We start from the raw sequence: 25,590 nt of genomic DNA, 5'->3' as shown, positions 1-25,590 counted from the left end.
TACAATAACTTTTGCAAAATTCATTAAAAAATTAATGGTTTTTAAAACAATATATTTGTGACATTAATAATGAAATGATAATTGACTAGAACATATCATAAATAACCTGTTGAAAATAATACAAAGAGTAGTCCATCTCTACATTATCTAATAAATTAAAGATTTTGTGTTAAATGTCATACTATATATTTTATCCTTAATTTTCAAGTGTATTCTAAGCATATTATCTGAACTATGTGAATGTAGTTCTTACTTTTTCTTTTAATTGATTTGAAGTAATTAAAAGATTTAAATAATAATAATGCCTAGAATATCATATAATCCTTAATACCATGATAGTTCTCTCTTAAAATTTTATAAATAATGACATTATGGAGTTAGGGATTATATTAAAGATATTTAAGGAAATAACAAAATTAAGAAATTAATGATTATATTAAGGATATAATAGCTTTCAAAATATATTAAAAATTTAATAGCTTTCAAGATAATATATCCATGAAATTAATAATGAAATGTTAATTGAATAGAACCTATCATCAATAATCTTTTTAAAATATTAAAAAGAATGGCAATCACAAAATAAGATAATAGTTTTTGAGCAAAAAACAAAAGTCATAATCGAGTTTTTCCAAATATATATTCTAATTTAAAATATAAAAAATACATTTACTGAATATATGGTTTATCAAGAGAATAAAAAGAAACAAACATTCTTTTTCACCTTTATCTATTGGGTGGTTCAATTTGAAATTCATGTATAAGAAATTCGGTTTATTTAATTACACAAGTGAAATTTTCTTGGAATAAGTCAAAAAAATCAGCTATGTTAGTGGATTTTTCTTCAATCGATGGATAATCTGAATATTTGATGAAGAAAATATATAGAACTTTCCAACTAACAATTATTTAAATCACGAAAATAGGTCATCGATTTCTTTGAATTGATCTGTACTATACAAAAATTTTAGGAATTAAATGGTTTTCATATCTAATTTTATGTATTTACACGGTCACAATTTAGCTTCCTATACTTGCAACAAAAATCTTATTTTAACATTTTTCTTCCAAAATTTTATTATTTTATCATTGTACTTTCAAAAGTCCTATTGTTTTTCCATGTGTGGGTTTTTGTGTAAATTTAATAAAGTACACCATCATTTTACAGTATTATTTTAAACATTAACATTTGTTAAAATGTTAACACTGTGTATAAGGGCACATCATGATACAGTGCTTCTCCTATGCTTGAAGCCTTGAACAGCTTCTTCCTTCTCAACACGCTTCTTCAAAGAGCTTGCTTACATGCTTCATTTTTCAGATATTTCCCCACTTTCCCCTTACCTCTTTCATCTCTCTTAGTCGAGAAACCCTACCCAAGTTCAACAAATAATTATAATCCACTATCCATCTCTATTCTCTAGATAGACACCCCCAAATCTCTCCACCGAGTAGCAGGTATGTATATAAATTTCGTAATTCCAGTTCTTGCATCTGAACATCCGTCGTATTTTTTCAGTACACTTGCTATAATTTCAAAACTTTCTGAATATCTCTCCCTTCTCATTCTCTCTAAGACAAAACCACCACCATCGAGGCCCTCACCACTGCCGGACATCACACTACCGCACCACCACTGAGAATCATATCCCATTCTTTATAAAACATAACATTTATCAAATGTTATTTTATTGTTGTTAAGGTCACTTCACAAAAACAATATCTTTTGTATGGGTTGAAAAGAGTTCTACAGGAATGGGTTGAAAAGGCATTATCGTCTTGAAAAAGTTCTAAAGTATGGGTTGGGAAGACATTATCGTCTTGAAAAAGTTCTAAAGTATGGGTTGGGAAGACATTATCGTCTTGAAAAAGTTCTAAAGATTTCTAGAGGTATGGGTTTTATCGTCTCCTCCATTTCAAGCTATTATCGTCTCTCCTTCTTTCTATCCTTACAGCCACCGGCCGCACCGCACTTTGTCATCACTTTCATATTCTTCAAATATTTTGTTAGTCATCTGCGTTTTTTCTATTTCCCATCTCAAAATTATATGTTGGATGTTTATTTTAGGGTTTTATTTCTACCCTATTCGCTTTCTTGGTCTTCCTCTGATATATCAATCTCACATCTTGGGTATACTGTGCCACAAGTGTCAAGAGGCGAATTCTTCTTTTGTTTATCACCAATTTTAACTTATCATTCTCTCACAAGTCTCTCTTCTACTAAAACCATTTATGGAGATGTTATTTTGAGTTTTTCTTCAAGGCTTTCAATGGTTTCTTGCTTACCTTAATGTCGATGTCTGGATTTTATGGTTTTCCTTTATTTATTTTGGTCATAAGTTTATTTTTACTTATTTTGGTCCCAAGTTCAATTATTTAACAACAATAATCAATACCTCTGCTCTATTATGCATAATCCTAATTTCTAACATATGGTGAGTTAAATCACCTTTGTTATTGTTAACTATGTGCAAAACTCTTTGTTATAAAGGAATGAAATTAAGATGTTATTTATCAATGATAATTTCAAAACTATAAAGGACCAGAAGCATTTATGAGTTTGAAAAGAATCCTAAATTATGGATTTTTTAAAACAACAAGCATCCTATTTCAAAAGAATTGAAAAATAAAGTAAGTTGTATTTCTTGGTTTTGGTCTGCCGTTTTTCAGATTTAATCTTCCATTTTTTGGTTAATAACCGCATTAAATAATATTATAATCTTTATAATGCACATCTTTGTTAGCAGCAACTATAACCACCTGTTACGCATCCTTCTCAAATCCATCAATCTCATTCAAAAGGTTACACATTAAAATACCATATTTTGTGTCAACAAGCTCCGTAACTATTTATTTAACTTTGACCATTAAATTAAAAAACATTTATACAAGTTAAAGGCAATAAATATCCTGTTCAGCAGGTTTAATCAAATTGTATGCAGACGAGTGAGAGCATGTATGATCATAAAATGTTCTTCTAAAAATTCATTAGTCATGGCAAAATGCATTGGTATAATTATTGTTGAACATTCAGCTATTAATTCAATTTTTATAATTCCAACTTAAATACACCACCACTATTTGATTATATGAATCTTATTTAGCTTAATTTTTATTATGTTGTTGATTTATTTAACCTCGTAGCTTAGATATTAATATAGATAGATAAGCTCAGTTATTATTGAGTATTATCGGTAAATTCTTACAATGTTTCTCTTTCTCCGTATCTACATCAACCATGTTTGTTGGACACAAAAGTAACAAACTAAATGCATCTGCCTTTTTTTTAAGCTTTAAACTCACTGCTTTGGCACCCTTCTTGTTTCCATGGTCGTATAACTTCTTGGCTAGCCTTTTAGCACTGTCATACGTTCCAGGGTTCGCTGCGATTACATTTCCTTGAATTGGAGAGGTCAATCCACAGATGAATCTTTCAATCTTCTTCCCTTCAGACGTGATCATCCCTGGACACAAGAGTGACAACTTACTAAACTTCGAGATGTATGCATCAATGTCGGAGTTTTGGACTATGAGATTCCACAGTTCTTGCTCAATCTTCTGGATTTCTCCCCTTGGACAGTACTCGGCCATCTGCATTTCCTTAAGCTCCCCCCATGGCATAGAATTCGCAACAGGGAGTGTCATGGCCTCCACGTGACCATTCCACCAAGAGAGAGCTTGATCGACGAATGTGCAAGCCGCAAACTTTACCTTGCACTCCTCAGGACATCCGCAGATCTCGATTACTGATTCCACTTTTTCTATCCATCTTTTCAGAGTTATCACGGCTCCCGTCCCGTTGAAGGTTCGAGGCTTGGCGTTCGTGAAGTCTTTGTAGGTACAGGTTCTTGTGGGTCCTTGGTTCATCCCTTGGTTTGAACTTCCAGTCCCTTGCCCATTACCTCCACCGTTGTTCCCGTGGTGAATATGAGCCAATGCTGCTGTAACTGCAGCTGAAACTGCTGCTTGAAATGCAGCTGAGTCCATTTATGGTGGAGGCGGTGGTGGTGGTGTTGCGTTGCGGTTTCTGCATATTGGTGTTCGAGGCATCTTTCTGTCATGGAACGGAAAGATGTTGAGTATCCAGTGTATTCTAGTTTCATGATTTCTTGATTATAGAATAGTGTCGGTGATTCGGTTGTGTGTAAGTAAGTGAGTGCATACAATCAACATGTAGTAAAAGTAATAGAACACATAACAGATAACAACATCATGAGAAAGAAAAAAATATATATAGCCGTTTTCATTAATGATAATCTTTTGAGTACATGAAAATTTTCCCACATAAAGTATACAATACATGAAATGAAATAAAATCTGACAGAGTAACGACTCCATGAGTAGTGTAATCACTTAATCATGTAGTCGATACTAAATAGAGTACTACATAAAGGAAAATCATAAAGGTAGCAGGTAGCAGATGAACGGATACTAGCTCCGACGAGAAGGGTCTGGTGCTAACGACCAGGTGGATGCACCCTGGAGTATAGCCAGGTGATGCTCGGCGGCCCGAAGCCGGGCTTCCAATGCTGTCTGTCGCGCCTGGTAGTCCCTGACTACCTCATGTGTCATCCTTTCCGCGCGCTCAACTGCGGCTCTCATGGCAACCATTTGGCCGGCGGTTGCATGTGTCTGCTCGCCGATGTCGCGTGTCCTCCTTACCATCACAGGCAGGGCTCGGTCTGCAGGTCCATCGTGACTCAAGTCGTAGTAGTCCCGGTTCATACCAAATGGGGGTCGCACCCCTTGCTGGCGGCTCCACCTCCAGATCTCGTGTGCCCATGGGGGCGTAGGACCATTGGGGCCCGTCCTGTATGGGGGCACCCTGGCCATGTATGGCGGATTGATGACTTCGGACTCCGTGTCCAAGTCATCCGCGTCGTTGCCGTCATCCTCCTCCTCATCTGATTCCGCTACCGGTTCTGCCGGTCCTCCTACAGGTTCTTCCTCATGTTCTTCTTCTAGCCCTTCCTCTGGCTCCAACCATCCACCATTCCCCTGATTGTGGAAGTAGGGATCTCCTGGATGGTGGAATCCTGCCATAGTGTCTGCACGAGGGGTGAGAAACGTGTAAAGAGAGTATGTAGATAAGATTTCAAAATACTCATATAGTATTTTAACTGTTTATGTTTGAGTTCCTTAGAGCGTTTTGGATACGAGGTAAGTTTCTAGATTCATTTCCCAACATGATCACTCCCAAACACATGTTGGTCGTATTTTGAATAAATATAGTTGATCAGGCTATACTTACCCCCAGTACGACTACATAACTGTCCGGGTTTGACCACGGTGTTCAATTTCCTCCAGAGACTTTTAGGGTTATAGTATCAATGCACACCTAGGTATGTATTTTATTCAGAGTGTTTTAGTCTCATTGTATTTATAGTTGCATATCTTGTATGATTATATATGCCAGTTCACTATAAACAATGCTCTGATACCAATCTGTCAGACCCCCGAACCAGACGACGGAAACGTCCGAGGGCTTGGTGTGACTTCATCTTTGTAGTATCATCACAGAGTCTATAATTGAAACATAACATCATCATCATCACACATGTAATATAACAACATTCATAGTTTACATCAAGTATTGTATTTCAATATTACATGCCAAAATAGTTATAGTATGATGAAACAAAATATGACAAAATATCCATGAATTCGTTCTGCCCAACCTGCTCAACGGTTTCCTGAGAATACAAGTTAATTTAAAAAGGTCAACATAAAGATGTTGGTGAGTTCATAAGCATGTTTGAGAAAATGATTTGTATAACTTTGTAATCACAAGAAAATTCTATATTTTCTGAAAATAGTTTAGTATGTTTGTGTCCGATCTTGTATTAATGCATGTGTGTTATTGTTTACTAGAATGCAAAAAGAGAATGAAGAGAATGTAAAGAGAATGCCCCTAGACAACCAGATGTTGTCTGTGAAAGAGAATGCTGGTATAGCAACCCCCGAGGTTGAGTACCGGCGCGAGTAAGTTACCGAGTAATCCAAAGAAAAAAGAGAATGGTTTTCCCGTAAATTTTTATAACGTTAATTCCTCTAAGTGAGTCTTTATAACCATACTAGATAATGACAATTTCGCCTTTCTTGGCATTTACAGACGCCGACGGAATAAGGTAAGGTTTTCGTCACCCTAGACTGGTCTAGTCTAACTGTAGCGAACAGCTCAGGTGTGGGATGTCATCCCCGTATAGATCTATACACAAACCCCCGCTCTCCCTCCAAGAGACTCTGGTTATAACTACAGGCTATGATCGTACACTCAATAGGTGTCAACCGACACGTCTCACTAGATCCTTAATATAATTTACGCGAAAAGAAACATATAAAGTACATTACATGCCCACTGAACATGTAAGTGGACAACTAAGGCCCACTAAGCATGTAAAGTATATCTAGGCTCAAAAGGAATGAAATTATATATATCATGCGCCCAATATATATGTAAAAGGACAACTAAGGCCCATTCAACATGTATATTATTTACAGGCCCAATAAGCACACAAGGAGTATCCAAGGTCCGTCGAACATGTAAATGGGTCAACAAAGCCCAATAAAGATGTAAAGAGTATTCAGGACCTATCAAACATATTGTCACACCCCCGAACTAGACGGCGGAAACGTTCGAGGGCTCGCGTGACTTAAATTGAATTATCATCACAATGAATATACATGAAACATAACATAAACATCACCATGCATTAATACATTACAACTGGCCTTGTTCACATCAAGTATATTGTCTAAATATTACATATCCATAGCATAAATTGTTTGAGAGTTTTCAAAACATAACATCCTAACACACTTGGTATTGTTCTTCAGCTTATCTGTTACCTGAGAATACAAGTTATTTTGAAAACGGTCAACATATATAATGTTGGTGAGTTCATAAGCAGGTTTGATATGAAAATGCTTTGTATTGTTTGTAAAACCCAGAAAATCCGATATTTTTTGAAACGGCAATTGTTTATACAAAAGGTGTGATGATCTATAAGTATATGCGTGAATGATTTCAAAACGCGTCAAAATGATATGTTTCCCCATGATAAATTCTTGCATTATAGTTACTGAAAGTACAAGTTGATAATGTTGTTTCCCTGGAAAACCCGATGTCTTCCGATAAAATAGTATGATCGTTTTGTATTATTGTATCGTCATAACGAATGAATATAATTTCCCATGATTACTTAGATGGTATTGGATCTCTATGTGAGTCGTTATAACCATGCATGATAATGACTAGTTCGTTTGTCTTGGCATTCTAGCGAACGCCAGAATTGATCTTAAGATTTTGTCACCCTAGACTGGCTGAGTCTAACTGTAGCGAACAGCTTAGGTGTGGGGGAGTCACCCCCGTATAGATCTATACACAAACTCTCGTTCTCCCTCCAGGAGACTTTGATTATAACTACAGACTACGACCGACACTTATTGGTGTCGCCCGTTATTAGTCACTTAATCCAAATGAATTTGAATAACATTGATTAACTACCTGATTTTTGTTTACTTGAATAAAAGGTAAGCCTAACAGACGAAGAGAATAGGACTACGAGGCCCTACTAATCACGTATGTTATTTAAGGCTGTCGAGTATACGAAGGACGCGTTAGCCCATTTCGCATATGATTTATTTGGACCTTACTAGCAATGCTAATGGGCCACTAAGGCCTAATAGCATGTAAAAGCCATTAAGGGTCCCTTAGGCATGTAATTGGGTCACATGAGGCCCAAAAGTCATGTTAATGGGTCACAAAGGCCCATTAAGCAGGATTAGAATTATTTAAGCCCAACCATTTGATGTTTACTTGTTTTGTAGAGTATTAGTGTTGCGAAGTTGTTTAATCGATTAGTCGTAATAATCACCAAATTGTTTTATAACGATTCATAGATTTATTAAAATATATACTTTTCTATTTAAATCCATAAGTTATAAAATTTTGTATAATTTGACCCAGTTATTTTAACATAATTGACCAAAGATATTAGTTTGACCAATTCAGTCCGTTATTTTGGTAAAGTTGGCAATTTTAGTCCTTTTTATGAAAAAAATGACATATTAGGTCCTTGAACTATTTTTCTTGACATTTTTGACCCAAACACTTATTTAAATAATGTTTTAAGCCCAAAATTTAATTTTGGACAATTTCAACCCCTTAGTTAAAAGATTTGCATTGAAATCCCCACTTTTCGCAATTTTTACAATTTTGACCCAAAATCCAAAATCTTTGCGTTTTTAGTCCCTTTTGATAAATAAGGCCATTTTAACCCCTGAAATAGGTCCATTTACGTTTATAGCCCCTGTTTTGAGAAAACTTTCCATTTCAGCCCCCTTAAATTTGATTTTTCGCATATTTGGGCCTAAATAGCCGAAAAGCCCAAATTTTAGCCCATTAGGTTAAAACTTACATTTTTAGTCCTTTAAAAAGCATAACATTTATAAAAACTCTTATTTTAGCTGTTTTGACCTTTTGATCCTTCTAAAAACCGTGAATGACATCTTTTTCCTCATCTTTTGTCTATTTGTCAAAAATAGCCTAATAACCAACTTTATGTTGTAGTATGCTTATTATAAACCTTGTATGGTAGTTTATCTTGACATGTTAAGTGAAATATATCCTAGATCACATATTTTTCCTTCTTGAACTATAGATCGTGAAATATCTTTCATTTTTAGCACATATTAACCACATAAACACAAGAAATCACACATAACATACAAATACACATAGATCTTCACATTCTACTTCTATTCTCCCCCATAAATCATATGAAAACCGAAAATAGAGGGGTATGAACTCACCTTTTCTTGTTGTTGTCGGTTTTGAAGAAAGAAATGGAAGAGTTTTGGTCCTAACAAGCCTTATTGGGTGGATCTCGAACTTAGAGTTTTCCAGGATGATGATCATGAGTTTGTGTGAGTTTAGAAGAGATTCGTGATGAAATAAAGAGACTAGATTATGGATCCAAGCATCAACTTACCTAGGATGATGATTTTTGTGGAAGAACCTCCTTGAAATGTTCCAAGATCTCGAAAATTTGAATGGAGAAGATGAAGCTTTTCTAGAGAGAGTGTGTTTGAAAGAAGTTGATGAAATGTGTGTGTGTGTGTGTGCTCCTTGTGTTCTTGGCCGAAGAAGAAAAAGAGAGGGGGAAGAGAGAGGTGAAATGACTTGCATGGATGCATGTTGGTCCATGCATGGAGATATGGGGTGTAATAAGGAGGTGGCACCTCCAAAGTCAACCCTCCCCATTTACATCTTTTTCTATGTTTTTTTTTTCTACTTAGGCCGGGGGAGAGAAGGAAGAGAAGATATTTTGGGCCTTAGTGTTTGAATTCCACAATGTGAAGCCCAAGTTGATGGTTTTCGGTCCATTGGGCCTTTAGAGTAGCTCACGGCCCAATTTAGCATAAAGGAATGGATTTGAGTCTATTAAAGCTATTTGGATTTGTTATGGCCCAATAAGGCCCATTAAAGATAAACTAGTCCATTTTAGGCTTATAAGGCCCAAAAAGGTTAAGTCTCATGAGAGTGAGTCCAATGAGAGCCCATTTAAGAGTTCTAAGCCCAAAATAGTCACATTGGAAGTTTATTGGCCCATTAGGCCCAATAAGGAAATCCTTGTCCATAATGGACTTAAACCGGGACTTCTAGGGTTTCCAACCTTTTGTAGACTATTTGAGCGTTTGTATAGAGTGTTTGATGGAATTTTGTTGTCATTGGATAAGCATCATACATGCTTTCAAGTTTTAGTTACAATGTTATCCTTGTTAATTGTTTACAAAGCATCAGAATTCCTAGTTGTGACATCATCCCCCGTTAGAGGGAATTTCGTCCCGAAATTCTTTTTGAAGCTACATTTGAGAATGAGAGAATAGGTGAGGGTACTTCTACTTCATCTGGTCTTCGCGTTCCCATGTGAATTCCGGTCCACGTTTCGTGTTCCAACGAACTTTCACAATCGGAATGCGATTTTGCTTAGTACGCTTCACTTCCCTGTCCATGATTTCAACTGGTTCCTCGATGAACAGGAGATTCTCGTTGATTTCGATTTCTTCCAATGGAATGACGAGAGTTTCGTTGGATAGGCACTTCTTCAGATTGGAAACATGGAACACGGGGTGTACACTGCTGAGTTCAGCATGTAGTTGCAGTCTATAAGCCACTGGACCGATTCGGGCAAGAATCTCGAATGGTCCAATGTACCGTGGGTTTAGTTTTCCCTGTTTCCCAAAATGAATCACCCCTTTCCAGGGAGAGACTTTTAACAACACCCGATCCCCGACTTGAAATTCCAAGGGCTTTCGCTGTTTATCAGCGTAGCTCTTCTGTCGGTCTCGTGATGCTTGAAGTCGAGCTTTGATTTGAACTATCTTCTCCGCTGTTTCGCGTATGATTTATGGTACTGTTAATGCATTGCTTGGTGTTTGTTCTCTTGTTAGCTGAGTGTCACCTACCTCAGCCCAACACAACGACGATCTACATTTACGCCCATATAATGCTTCAAAAGGAGCAACTTTGATGCTTGAGTGATATCTATTGTTGTACGAAAACTCAATTAAGGGCAAGTGGGTATCCCACAACCTTCTAAAGTCTATCACGCATGCACGAAGCATATCTTCAAGCGTTTGAATGGTTCGCTCACTTTGATTATCGGTTTGTGGGTGGTAGGCAGTGCTCATGTCTAGTTGCATTCCCATAGCTTTCTGAAGCGATTGTCAAAAGCGTGAAGTAAATCTACTATCTCGATCTGAGATGATAGATATTGGTATACCATGGAGTTTCACGATTTCCTTGATGTAGATTCTCGTCAATCGTTTCATCTTGTATGACTCCTTTATTGGCAGGAAATGGGCGGATTTTGTCAACCTGTCGACTATTACCCATATGGTATCCAATCCATCTGTTGTCTTGGGTAATTTGGTCACAAAGTCCATAGTAATCCTTTCTCATTTCCACTCGGGTATTACCGGTTGTTGTAATAGTCCCGAGGGCTTCTGATATTCTACCTTCACTTTTGCGCAAGTGAGGCACTTGTTAACGTACGTGGCAATTTCTGCCTTCATGTTAGGCCACCAATACTGTTGCTTGATATCCAAGTACATTTTATCTGAACCCGGATGGATGGAGTATCGTGTCCTATGAGCTTCATTCATGACTACCTCTCTGAATCCCCCAAGTTTAGGGATCCAAATTCGGTTCATGAAATAATATGCTCCGTCCTCCTTGACTTCGAAGTCCTTTTCCATTCCATGTAACGCTTCGCTTGTTTTGTTTTCTATCTCCATGGCATCGAACTGGGCTGCTTTGATTTGTGAGGACAGATGGGATTGAATGGTTATTGAAAGAGTCTTTACACGGCGATTTGAGTATTTTTTCCGACTCAAGGCATCAGCTACCATGTTAGCCTTGCCTGGGTGGAACTTGATTTCGCACTCATAATCATTTAGCAGCTCGACCCATCTTCGCTGCTTCATGTTTAACTCCTTTTGATTTAAAATGTGTTGGAGACTCTTGTGGTCGGTGAAAATAGTGCACTTTGTACGATAAAGGTAGTGCCTCCAAATCTTCCAGGCGAAGACCACAGCTCCCAATTCGAGATCATGGGTGGTATAATTCACCTTATGTGTCTTTAGTTGTCGGGATGCATAAGTTATCACCTTCCCACGCTGCATGAGTACACAACCTAAACCCTGATTCGAAGCATCGCAGTATACTACGAAGTCCTCAGTTCCCTCTGGTAAAGATAGTACCGGTGCGCTACAGAGAGCTCGTTTTAGAGTTCGGAAGGCAACCTCCTGCTTTTCTGTCCATTTAAATGGTACGCCCTTTTGTATGAGCAGGGTAAGTGGCTTGGCTGTTCTGGAGAAGTTCTGAATGAATCGTCTGTAATAGCCTGCGAGACCCAGAAATTGACGAATTTCTGTGGGTGTCGTTAGGACTGCCCATCCTTCAATGGCTTTATCTTAAAAGGGTCCTCATGTATCCCTTCGTGGCAGACAACATGACCTAAAAAATTTACGCTACGGAGCCAGAACTCACACTTAGAGAGTTTTGCGTATAACTTTTCGGTTCGTAGGGTTTCCAAGATTTGCCGGAGATGTCGACTATGCTCCTCTTCGCTTCGAGAATAAACCAGGATATCATCGATGAAAACGATGACAAAGTTGTCGAGGAATGGTCGGCAGACTCGATTCATCAGCTCCATAAATGCGGCAGGACCATTCGTTAGACCGAAGGGCATTACAACAAATTCATAATGTCCATAGCGAGTTTGGAAAGCGGTCTTGGGAATATCCTCTTCCCGGACCTTGAGTTGATGGTAGCCGGATCGCAGATCTATCTTAGAGAAATAGTTCGCTCCTTGAAGCTGGTCGAATAGATCGTCGATTTGCGGAAGTGGGTAGCGATTCTTGATAGTGAGCTTATTCAGTTCTATGTAATCAATACACATCCTAAAGGATCTGTCCTTTTTCTTAACAAAGAGGACCGGAGCTCCCCAGGGTGAGAAGCTAGGTCGGATGAATCCTTTGCTCAAGAGTTCGCTAAGTTGGCTTGATAGTTCTTGCATCTCCGCAAGAGCCAACCTATAGGGTGATTTGGCAATGGGCGTAGCTCCCGCACAAGGTGAATTCGGAACTCGACTTGTCTTTCCGGGGGTATCCCCGGAAGATCTTCAGGAAAGACATCCGGGAAATCGCAAGCCACTGGGATGTCTCGAATATTGATCTCTTCCTTGGACTTATCCACTATGTGAGCTAGAAACGCCAAGTCCTTCTTCTGTAGATATTTATGTGCCTTAATGTACGAGATAAGACGTAGGTTCGTACTGGGTTTGTCCCCATATATAATTAGGGTTTCGTGGTTAGGGAGATGAAGGCGAATGACCTTCTCGCAACACATAATTTCGGCATGATGGGGGCTCAACCACTCCATTCCGATAATCACATCAAAACTCCTAATAGTTACAGGTATCAAGTTTATTTGAAAGGCGTGGTGATTTAAGGTTAGGGTACATCCTACGTAGATTTCCCCAGTTGATTCTGTTTTCCCATTAGCCATTTCCACCGTAAAGGTCTCATTAAGCTTTTGGGGTTGTTGTTTTAACAAATGTTTGAATTTATTACTCACAAAGCTTCGCTCTGCCCCAGTATCAAGCAAGATGCATGCATATGAGTGGTTAAGGAGAAACGTACCAGTGACAACAGCGGGATCCTGAACCGCTTCTCCTTGACCCATGGTCAGCACTCTCCCTGCTCCTCCATTCCCTTGGTTGTTGATATTGGGGCAGTTTCGAAGGAAATGCCCAGTCTTTCCGCATCCATAACAGGTGTGGCTAGCCTCAGTGTTGTTGTCGTTGTTGTTGGTGTTGTTGTTGTTGTTGCTGTTGTAGTTGCGGTTGTTGTTGTTGTTGTTTCCCTACTGCTGGTTCTGGGGAGGATAGGTCCTGCAGTATTTTGCCGTGTGACCCTTTCGGTTGCAACTGGTACATTGCATCTCCCTGCATTCACCATTGTGATAGAGATTGCACTTGTTGCATTTTGGGAGATTTCCGGAATATGGCTTAGGGGCACTTGGGGTGGATGAGGCTGGAGCATGTGGTGTGGAGGGAACTTGGGTGGTTGCAGCATTAACTGTCACTGTTTGTTGTTTCTTTGACGACTCTGAGCCATGTCGTCCCTTCCTCTTGTTATTCTTTCCTTTCTTGTTGTCACTCTCCTTCTTGTTTTCAGTTTCTCCTGACTTCTCGCCCTTCTTGGTGTTATGGTCATATAACTTCTTGGCCAACCTTTTGGCACTGTCAAAAGTTTCGGGATTCGCAGCAATCACGTTTCCTTGAATTGGGGAGGTTAATCCCCAGATGAATCTTTCGATTTTCTTCCCTTCAGAAGTAATCATGCTAGGGCACAACAGAGACAGTTCGCTAAACCTCGTTATGTAGGCATCGATGTCGGAGTTTCAGACAGTGAGATTCCATAGCTCTTGCTCTATTTTCTGAATTTCGCCATGCGGGCAGTATTCAGCCATTAGCATTTCCTTTAGTTCCGTCCATGGCATGACATTAGCCACGGGAAGAGTCATAGCCTCCACATGCCCATTCCACCAGGAAAGGGCTTGATCAACGAATGTACATGCTGCAAACTTCACCTTGACTTTGTCCGGGCATCCGTATATCTTGAACACTGATTCTACCTTTTCAATCCACCTTTTCAGGGCTATCACTCCCCCTGTACCATTAAAGGTTCGTGGCTTGGCGTTGGTGAAGTCTTTGTAAGAGCATGTCTTGGTAGGTCCTTGGTTCATCCCGTTGTTTGAACTTCCAGCCCCCTGCCCGTTTCCTGCGCCATTGTTCTCTTGGTGGATTCGCACCATGGCTGCTGTGACTGCAGCAGATACAGCTGCTTGAAACGCAGATGAGTCGATTTCCGGTGGCGTTGGTGGTTGATTGTTTCCACGGGTTGGTCTTTGCGGCATCTTGCTGTTATGGAACAGGAAGACGTTGAGTACATATTGTATTTAAGTTGAGAATTTCGTGAATCGATATTTGTATCTAATTGTTTCCATATTTTCACACCAAACAATAAGAGTATAAAACACATAGCAGGTCAAAACATCACCATAAAACACATAATATTTTTCACTAATAATATCCGTACTTTTGATACATGAAAATTTTCTCAAAAAGAGCATACATAAAGTTCGGCAGCATAACGACTCTATGAGTAGTGTAATCACTTAAACATGGAGTCAATAGTACATAATATAGCGAACATAAGAGATCATAGCACTAGTAGGGAAGTCTATTGGTCCGAAGTGCTTTGAGATGCGTCGGGTGGTGGGACTGATGATGTGGATGTGCCCTGAAGACGCGCCACTTGTCGTTCTGTGGCTCGTAGTCGAGCCTCCCACATCGCTTGACGTACATGAAAGTTATGGATTACTTCTTGAGTTTCTCGTTCCGCCCGGGCCACTGCGACTCGCATATGATTCAGTTGCTCGGCCGTGTCCTGGGCCAGGTCGCCAGTGTTCCGTAACCGTCTCACCATGACAGGAAGTGCTCGGTCAGCCGGTCCTCCCTCCCTCAAGTCATAGAACTGGCGAGCTATGCCAAACGGGGGTCGTTGTCCCTGTTGTCTGCTCCATATCCAAATGTCGATACCCCAGGGAGGGGTAGGGCCGTTAGGGCCTATTCGGTGAGCTGGCACCCTCACTGGGTATGGGGTTGATGACTACAGACTCAGTGTCCGAATCATCGTTGTTGTCGTCACCCGACTCTTCCCTTTAATGTCTGGCAAAGGTCCTGCAGGTCCCTCTTCGATTTCCTCTTCCGGTTCCTCTCCTTCCATGGGATCCTCTTCAGGCTCCTCGTCGGATTCCTCTAGCCATCCATTATTCTCCTGATTGGGGAAATACGGATCTCCAAGAAGATGGAACCCAGCCATACTGTCTGCAAGGGGGGGGGTATATCAATCGACTATTATTAATCCTAAAATATTTTTAGTTGTTATAAAAATTGGGTTGATGTCCTCCTCTTGTTTAACAAGAGAGTATGCCTTTGGGTTACTGACCATCGTGATTGTACCAGGGCATGTGATAGTTGTATTCTGAACAAATGTAGTTGATCAGGCTACATTTGTAACATCCGGATTTTCAGGTATGTTATTTTTAATTATTTATTTTTGAGGATCATTGATCTACTCGACGAGTTGGTGCTATGACTCGTCGAGTGGAAGCGGGGTGGCCACGCGAGTTTAATGAACTACTCGACGAGTCCAAGCGTAGACCCGCCGAGTAGGCGCTGTAAGTGGAAACCCTAGATCCCCGGGTTTGGGACCTATTTAAAGGCACTTATAGCCTCATTTGCGGCCACACCTCTCTGAGAAGAAACCCTAAACGCCCCTTGAGCTTGTGAGAGAGTCTTGAGCCTTACTTGAGATTGTGAGTGCATTTTGGTGTGATTTTGCTAAGGAAAAGAAGGGTTCCAGCAAGAAGGACCAAAGGAGGTTGTCATTCTGAGGTCTTGGAGCAAGGAGCTTCACTTTGAGGTAACAAATCGGCCCTCTCTTTCTGTATGGTGTAGATTGCTTGAATCTAGGGTTTCTTGACCCTTGTCTTCAAAGGATTTTGGAGTATTTGAAGTCCCTTTGTGGAATAAGCATTAGATCTGGACCTTAAGAGGTCCAGAGAGTCCCAACCTTCCAGCTTTATGCAGTCCCTTTGGAGTTGTGGACCTTGGTTGCCATTTTAGGAGCTATTTCACTAAAAGAAGCCCTAGGAGTGTTGCATGAGCGTAAAGGTTGGACCTTTGCATAATTATTGGGTACTAGAAGGTCGGATCTATAGGTTAGAGAAGCAGATCTGACCTCAGAAGGTCATTTGAGTAATCTCATGGACGAAACTCGCCGAGTCCATGAGCGGACTCGACGACTCGGGTCATGTTGCACCACGATTCGTGATCAGTGGTAACCGTTGAGAAAAAGGTTAACTCGACGAGTCGAGTGAGGCCTTAGGAGGATTCAGAGGACACGTATGGACTCGCCGAGTCTGGTCAAAACTGAAACGTTGACTGGGGTTGACTTTTAGGGTTTGGTCAACATTTGGACTTTGGACCATTGGAGGGGTAAAGTGGTCTTTTCCCCTTCTGAGAGAATATAGGGAGGGATTAGTTTAGCCTTTGAGAGGCGTATTAATTAGAGATAATTACTTTATGTGATTAGGCGGAGGCTAGATCAAATATTCGAGTTCGAGATTTTCCGAGATTACCCGAGGTGAGTCTTCTCACTATACATTACCTAGAGTGGTGTCTATGTGCAGACCGGAGGGTCTTATGTGTTATGTTTATGTTGGAGTTTATGTGCATTGTGTTATATGTATGCTAAATATTATATAGAACGGACCGAAGGGTCCAACGATTTAGACCGGACCGAAGGGTCCAACGATTTAGACCGGACCGGAGGGTCCAACGAGCTACGGGACTCGAGGGTCCCACTGAGACACATTGACCGGAGGGTCATATCGAGTTATAGCCTCGAATGGCTTATGTGTTGTATGTGGTATTTTGGGGGAACTCACTAAGCGTTTATGCTTACCGTGTTATGTGATATGTGTTTCAGGTACCAGCGAGGATCGCGGGAAGGCGCCGACATGATTTGTACACACTGGCAGAGGATTATGATAACATTTGACACATGAGATCTTGAGAATATTATATGAGTTATATCATGTATGAAAAATGAAAAATTGTTTTAAAATTTACGTCGTTACAACATTCATCCCTAATACAACTGTGAACAGTCCTGGCTTAACCGGGATGTCAGGTTTTCCCAATCATCTTCTTTGATTTGTTATTATGTTCATTTTTCTAAGTCGTACAAGCAAGAGTGTTTATTAGTATATTTTATTTGTTTTGTTCAGAGTTATTTAGTCCCTTGTTGGGTTTATAGTTGCATATCAATGTGTGGTTAGATATGCCAGTTCACTATAAACAGAGCTCTGATACCAACCTGTCACACCCCCGAAACAGACGGCGGAAACGTCCGAGGGCTCGCGTGACCTAAATTGAAATATCATCACAATGAATATATAATGAAACATAACATAAACATCATCATGCATTAATACATTACAACTGGCCTTGTTCACATCAAGTACATTGTCTAAATATTACATATCCATAGCATAAATTGTTTGAGAGTTTTCAAAACATAACATCCTAACACACTTGGTATTGTTCTTTAGCTTATCTGTTACCTGAGAATACAAGTTATTTTGAAAACGGTCAACATATATAATGTTGGTGAGTTCATAAGCAAGTTTGATATGAAAATGCTTTGTATTGTTTGTAAAACCCAGAAAATCCGATATTTTCTGAAACGGCAATTGTTGATACAAAAGGTGTGATGATCCATAAGTATATGCGTGAATGATTTCAAAACGCGTAAAAATGATATGTTTCCCCATCATAAATTCTTGCATTATAGTTACTGAAAGTACAAGTGGATAATGGTGTTTCCCCGGGAAACTCGATGTCTTCCGATAAAATAGTATGATTGTTTTGTATTATTGTATCGTCACAAGGAATGAATATGATTTCCCATGATTACTTAGATGGTATTGGATCTCTATGTGAGTCGTTATAACCATGCATGATAATAACTAGTTCGCCTGTCTTGGCATTCTAGCGAACGCCAGAATTGAGCTTAAGATTTTGTCACCCTAGACTGGCCGAGTCTAACTGTAGCGAACAGTTTAGGTGTGGGGGAGTCACCCCCGTATAGATCTATACACAAACTCTCGCTCTCCCTCCAGGAGACTTTGATTATAACTACAGACTACGACCGACACTTATTGGTGTCGCCCGTTATTACTCACTTAATCCAAATGAATTTGAATAACCTTGATTAACTACCTGATTTTTGTTTACTTGAATAGAAGATAAGCCTAACAGACGAAGAGAAGAGGACTACGAGGCCCTACTAATCACGTATGTTATTTAAGGCTGTCGAGTATACGAATGACGCGTTAGCCCATTTCGCATATGATTTATTTGGACCTTACTAGCAATGCTAATGGGCCACTGAGGCCTAATAGCATGTAAAAGCCATTGAGGGTTCTTTAGGCATGTAATTGGGTCACATGAGGCCCAATAAACATGTATTATTTATGTTAGGCCCAAAAGTCATGTTAATGGGTCACAAAGGCCCATTAAGCAAGATTAGAATTATTTAAGTCCAACCATTTGAATGTTTACTTGTTTTGTATAGTATTAGTGTTGCGAAGTTGTTTAATCGATAAGTCGTAATAATCACCAAATTGTTTTATAACGATTCATAGATTTATAAAAATATATACTTTTCTATTTAAATCCATAAGTTATAAAATTTTGTATAATTTGACCCAGTTATTTTAACATAATTGACCAAATATATTAGTTTGACGAATTCAGCCCCTTATTTTGGTAAAGTTGGCAATTGTAGTCTTTTTTATGAAAAAAATGGCATATTAGATCCTTGAACTATTTGTCTTGACATTTTTGACCCAAACACTTATTTAAATAATGTTTTAAGCCCAAAATTTAATTTTGGACAGTTTCAACCCCTTAGTTAAAAGATTTGCATTTAAATCCCCACTTTTGTCAATTTTTACAAATTTGACCCAAAATCCAAAATCTTTGCGTTTTTAGTCCCTTTTGATAAATAAGGCCATTTTAACCCCTGAAATAGGTTCATTTACGTTTATAGCCCCTGTTTTGAGAAAACTTTCCATTTCAGCCCCCTTAAATTTGATTTTTCGCATATTTGGGCCTAAATAGCCGAAAAGCCCAAATTTTAGCCCATTAGGTTAAAACTTACATTTTTAGTCCTTTAAAAAGCATAACATTTATAAAAACTCTTATTTTAGCTGTTTTGACCTTTTGAAAATGACACTTAAGCCCACAAAAGCCCAAAAAAGTTACAATGTTGGCCCAAGGCCTAATTACGAAAATTTTTACATTTTTAGTCCTGGCAGGGTCTCAAATGCCGTAACTAACCTTGTTTAGCAAAAATAATCCTTTTTGACCCCTACTAACCGTGAGTTACATAAATATACCCATTTTTGGTCATTTTGTCACTTTTGGCCCTCTTATGCAATTTTTCTTGGTTTTAAGTAACTTGTATGTATTTTAAAACCATTTCCTTGTAAGATAAGTTGAAATGAGTGTTATGTTCTACAAATAGCATCATATTTTAGTAGATCTTTAAGTTCATGGAGTTCATGACACATAATCACATATATAACATGAAAAACACACAAAATCATGCATACACACATAGATCTACACAAAACAACTTGTATTCTCCCCTAAAACATAGTAAAACCCAAAAATAGGGGGTATGAACTCACTTTGGGTTGTTGTTTTCAGTCTTTGATGAAGGTTGAGAAGGATCTCGGCCCTAAAAGTCTTCTTGACAGGAGATCTTCGAATTCTAAGAAGTTTTAAGAGCATGATCATGAAAACATGTGCTCATGAGGATGGATCTATCATAAAATGAAATAAATCACTTTGAGTTTACATGATCTTACCTAAGTATGAAGCATGAAGAGATTTTCCTTGAGACACACACAAGTACACACGAATTCTAGGAAGAATAGAGGAGGTTTGTTTGAGTGTTCTTAGAGAAAAATGTTTGAGTGGGTTTGAGAGTAAAATGAAGGTGGTGGTGGGTTGTTTGGGCCGAGAATAAGAAGAAGAGGGAGGGAAGAGAGATATGACAAGATTGTTGCATGGAAACATGAGATTTCCAAGAGACATGGTGTATAATTTGCTTAGTTATCCATTAAACAATAATTAGGTGGCACTCCCTAAAATCCCATATTATTATTATTATTATTTTTAAAGTTGGGCCGAGAATGAGAGGGGAAGAGAAGAGAAGAGGAGTTTGGGCCTTTTTCTTGATTAGGTTAGAAATTATGAGGCCTATAATGAAGGTTCTCGGCCCATTGGGCCCTTCTTGAGGGTTCACGGCCCAAAGGTTGTAAAGGGATGGGGTTTACGGCCCAATCACCATGAGAAGATGGGTTTACGGCCCATCATAGTTCAATAGGGTGGTTCACGGCCCATAAAGGCCCATGAGAATAAGTGAGTTATTTTAGGCCCAACATGGCCCAATTGCTATGGTTTGACGAATGTGGGCCCAACTAGAGCCCAAATGGGTTTCATTGGCCCAAAATCATCAAATAGAAGGTTTACTGGCCCATTAGGCCCAATAAGAGGATCCTAGTCCATACTAAATTCGAACCGGGATATTTAGGGTTTCAGTCCCATAGTTAAGTTTATGAGATGCATTGTATTACGTTTTGAACTTTACTCAGGAGTTTTGTTTCAAATGGATGATTTTGATTGAGCATAGAGTTTGATATCCACTTAGATTACAAGTCTTACAATAGTTGATGTTTACATTAGGACATAATTTCCTAACTAAAAATGATAGTTGTGACATGGATCCAGTATGCAAGGTTGCTGGATTTCAAGAAAGGCTAATATCATAATATTTCCTTTTTGCAATAGGTCATCAGGACACGATATCCAAAGGTGGTAGAGCTTCTTCTTATAAAGGTATTTTCTATTACCTTATATCGACCCAATCTCACCTAAGTACATTTTAATCATCCCAAAAGTTCTATTACTTTTGGGTTTTGTCCGTTTAGTACTAATAAAAGTGATAATAACATTCTTTGGACACTTTATGAACATTATTTTTTTCAAATGAGAAATAAATACCGAATTTTAAATTGTAGTATTGGTAATAATTCTACTTCATTCATGCTTTGTACTTGAAAACTGTTTGTGATGGACGATAGATTGTACTTGAAAACTATATGTATTACCACCAAAATACTCTATTTTATGCGTATGTTTGCTTTTATTATTAATACCTCAAAAGAACATATTATATCACAAAATTTTGTGTTTACACTCCCGTCACAACGCGCGGCTTAAAAACCTCGTTTTATAATAGAAACAAATAAAGATTATGAAAATCATATTTCATACATTTTCACCATTATACTTTTATAATCTTTCACAATTTCTATAATTTTTTCGTATTTTAGTATGAATTTTTATAGTTGCCACATTTTAGCAATATACTTTGATTTACTAAGTTGTCAACCCATATAATACACTTGTTTCTAACCTAATAAACTTATAAACAAAAAATAAATTTGTTTTCATGGTCGTATTAACACTTTAAGATCTGAAGGATTTATTTCAAATGATATGGAATACATATTAGTCCAGCGTTTATGCATTCTAATACATGCATATAGTCACACACTAGATATTAGATCCTACTTAACACATATATGTGTTTTAATATTACGCGAGAGACCATTCATTCCAAAGCACAGATTTAAGCTCAGCAATGTGGTTTGCGGGCAACGTTATACTAATTGTCATCCCATCAGATATATCTTTTCGTGCTGGAAAAACCAGCACGACACCTTCCTCTCCAACACCATCAATAGCACAGTTTACATAAACAGGTGTATTTCCTTTTATATCGAGCTCATAAAGTGGGGCATCACTTAGGTCAATAAAAGTCAAATTTGCTCCATATATTAGAAAGTCTGGTAATTCATTATCAGGTTTCATTGCATCGTCAATATTATTTCTCTCATCCACGCCTTGGTTCAATATGAGCATCCCGAGTTCCATTAGAGAGGATTCTTTAATGGAAATGTTTGTTTTAACCACTTTTATCGACTGCGCTTTGTTTGTCATAACCCCTTCGAATGAAATTTTTGAGTCTCTCTTACATATAGTCACCATGTTCACTTCAGATTCATGTTTAACATTCGCAACACATTGCCAAATAATAGTGCAAATCAACTCGAAGGGGGGAAACTTTTGATGGTCTTTACCTCCACATAGCTTTGTTTGCAAACGGATAAATTCAGGAGAAGAAATATAAAAAGAATATGTTTCAAGCTTTGTGTTATCTGGCGTGGTCCAATGATCACCCACTGGCCCTACCCGTTTTACAGCAAGCAGATCCGTTGTTGGGCTTTTGGGATTACGGTTCTCCTTCATTGAATGTTCCATGCGTAATGGTTGGGTTGGGAAATGACGCTTGGTGATTTGGCCCCATATGTTCGTATAGCTTACAGCAGAAAAAACATCTCCAAGTATATGTGCCCAACTTAACCCAACAGATATCCCTCCACATTTAAACTTGGTTAACTGCATCATATCAAATACGGTTATATGTGTATTTATATAACAATCTTTTAAATTCTTATAGTTTATATAAAAACTAGTTTTTTTATTTACAGTATTTAATATGCAAGCTTTGTCCGAGTTTTGGACCAAAATATGCAACTTAGAAACCGGCGGTTTGTCACTTTATTATGTGGCACGACTTAAATTCTTTATGTAACAATGCTTAGCATTTTCTTAATATATAGATCATAATAGTTTATTCATAAACCCATTTATGCAACAATATTATATCTACCCTTCACCAATTTATTGAACTAGTTATATTGTTTCTGATATTAATTAAATTTCTAGATCATAAAATGAAATGCCATTCCACATTTTCTATAAACACCTCTACACTTTTAGAAACAGTTATAAAAGATTTTTTTATAATAACATTTGAAAGGACCACATTTGGGTGCTTGACGCTGCCCAAAGATGTGACATGAATTGAAACCTTTTTTTTTAATTAAAATTTCAATAATATTACGTTAATTTCAGAGTATTTCGTTCGATAAATTAAGTTAATGACAAATGGTATTATAGAGAAAAAATGTAGGTTCACTACAGGAGATGCTCTTGACGTTTCACTCTTTTGCCTCTGGATTCATGACATTACTTTTTATTTGGTTAGAATCTAAAGTTTTGATCAAATCTGTCTCTAACATTTTGCTTTGCTGTTTCTATATATGTCTTGTTATTTAAATCTTCATGAATAGCTAGGTATTATCTTTTCCTTTTGAGGATGAATGTTTAGTTTTGTTTGAGACATATATGAAGTTATAAGTATTTTAAACATACATTAGATTTGTAGGTTAAAAAAATATATAAGACTCTGTGGATACATGCATGTACGAGAATGTAAAGCCGCACGACTAGGCGCTATCAGTTTTATTCAGTTTACTGCTGGTTCGTTATTTTAGTTCATTAGAATTAATTTTGGTTTTTGAAGTTTTATTTTTGTTAACTTTTGATGGTTAATCCCTTAATTCTATATATTTATTACCATATACGAGTGAATTATCAAATTTATTGTGTGTATTATACAGTACGGTTTTTAGTTACTTTTAGTATCATTAAAATTATTATTTATATTATAATATATGATACGTGTTAAAACATAACAAACTAGATATATAATACCTTAGAATTGTAGGTTATATATCGAACGCTTTTAATTACATCAAGGTATAGGTACCTTGACGATGAATTTTCTTTATAACCTCATATATCTTTTATCAGACATTTGAATATATGTATTTATAACGGTTTACATATGTAATAGACATGGAAAATGTGTTTATCATGCAAAGATAACAAACGTAAGAGACACGCCATGCTAAGTGCTAAATTTTAAATTATTAACGAGCTGACGAGACATGTCACTAGTCGTTTTGAAACATAAAACGTAGTGTAGCTGTTGAAGTTGAGATTTTCTAAAGATGATAGAGTCCTGTTTATACTTATCATGTAGTAAACTACTAAACATGCATTAACAGATAAATAATACCAACCTAATCTTATCTATTGATTAACTGGCTTTTCAAAAATATTGTAAAGATCAAGAAACAAACCTGCAATAAAACTAGTGGAGAGAAAAGCAAGTCGGGACCAAGGACTTGGTTAGAAACAAGAAGCTTGTGTCTCGAGTCATCTTTTGACTCGAGCCACTCATCGAGAGTCAGTTTGCACCGAGCCTCAATGAACCGCACCCCACAGTCGTTGCACTTGATGTAGGGCCGACCTGAATCATCCCTCCTGAGCCGGCCACAAGCGATATACCCATAGTTCAACCAGTAGAACATAGGCTCCTTAATATCCATGATAGCTAACCCTTCAAACACTTCGCTTCTGAAATAGTAAACGTTTCGGATGTAGTGAAGCTTCATGGCTAAGTCCATGCCATTTAGTTCTTGAGCTGCACCTTGGCCAGTTATGTATCCCGGTCCAATCGATGAGAACTTAATGTCACAGACAGGGCTTTCGTCTTTAGAGAATACCATTGTCTATTTTGATGATAGAGAGAAGGAGAAGAGAGAAGTTTCAACGAGGAGTTTGATTAAATGGTTGTCTATAAATAGACCAAAACTAAACTCCTATGTGTATTTTTTTCTTAAGTTTACAAGGTTATGGTTAATATGAAAAAAATAAAGATACGATTAAGATAGTACAAAATAACTCATCTCTAACATACATCTAAAACGTTTTTTTTTTCTAAGACACCTATGTTTATTTGATGCGCATGCTAAAAACAATCATGCTTCATATCATAAACATTGTAAATGCTCAATGATTCGAATTAAGTCAAAAAAAAAAAATCATCAAACTATTAAAGGTACATGGATAAAAGATAACATTCCGGTGTCAAATACTTAATTGCATTATAATATCTTATTTTGTGTCAAATACTTAATTGCTTTATAATATCTTGGGTAAATTACACGAATGGTCCATATGGTTTGGGGGAACTTGCACGCTTAGTCCATGGGCATGATTTTTAACTCGAAAGGTCCCTAGTATTTATTTTTGTTGCGTCTATGGTCCCTAGTAAACATAAAAAGACAAAATTGCCCTCACCTATTTGCTTTTTAATTAAATTGTTATTTAGGTATTAAAATGGGCCCACCCATATCCCTTCTTCATTAAGAAATGCTTGATTCATTCTCTCTCAGTTATGTTCTCGGTGAATGAGAGCACTAATCTTCTTCGATCTGTTCCTCACACCCTTGTCGGAGTCCATCAACACAACCACTCTTCCGCTCACCACTCTAAAACCTCGTTCTATCCTCCTACATTGTCTAAATCAATCCCTCCCTATCTGATATGAATCCATCAT

The 25,590-nt window shown here is 37.9% G+C and overlaps 1 protein-coding gene and 1 long non-coding RNA gene across 2 annotated transcripts; one reads left to right on the top strand and one right to left on the bottom strand.

The window, feature by feature from the left end:
• The first annotated feature begins 1,267 nt into the window (after nt 1-1,267).
• On the top strand, nt 1,268-17,307 carry LOC145156543 (uncharacterized). The gene is made up of 5 exons (XR_013736777.1): nt 1,268-1,458; nt 15,600-15,668; nt 15,983-16,059; nt 16,732-16,782; nt 17,128-17,307. It is a non-coding gene; the product is annotated as an uncharacterized LOC145156543 (long non-coding RNA).
• Nucleotides 17,308-21,735: 4,428 nt separating this feature from the next.
• Nucleotides 21,736-24,827, bottom strand: LOC145159550 (protein ECERIFERUM 26-like). The gene is made up of 2 exons (XM_079078559.1): nt 24,329-24,827; nt 21,736-22,736 (listed from the first exon to the last, which is right to left on the bottom strand). The coding sequence occupies exons 1-2, from the start codon at nt 24,755-24,757 to the stop codon at nt 21,873-21,875; spliced, it is 1,293 nt and encodes a 430-aa protein (XP_078934685.1). The 5' UTR covers nt 24,758-24,827; the 3' UTR covers nt 21,736-21,872.
• Nucleotides 24,828-25,590: the final 763 nt, after the last annotated feature.

Source organism: Lactuca virosa, chromosome 2, assembly GCF_052849685.1.
Source record: "Lactuca virosa cultivar CGN04683 chromosome 2, Lactuca_virosa_CGN04683_v6, whole genome shotgun sequence".
Taxonomy (NCBI): domain Eukaryota; kingdom Viridiplantae; phylum Streptophyta; class Magnoliopsida; order Asterales; family Asteraceae; genus Lactuca; species Lactuca virosa.
The sequence above is the reverse complement of the archived record's forward strand: the minus strand, read 5'-3'. Positions and strand labels throughout refer to the sequence as shown.

What these genes read in the sequence shown, in the direction of transcription:
- LOC145159550 (XM_079078559.1), bottom strand. Translation starts at nt 24,757, where the DNA reads ATGGTATTCTCTAAAGACGAAAGCCCTGTCTGTGACATTAAGTTCTCA. An exon ending in CTCCACTAGTTTTATTGCAG is followed by an intron (nt 22,737 to 24,328) that starts GTTTGTTTCTTG and finishes GATATGATGCAG; the next exon opens with TTAACCAAGTTTAAATGTGG.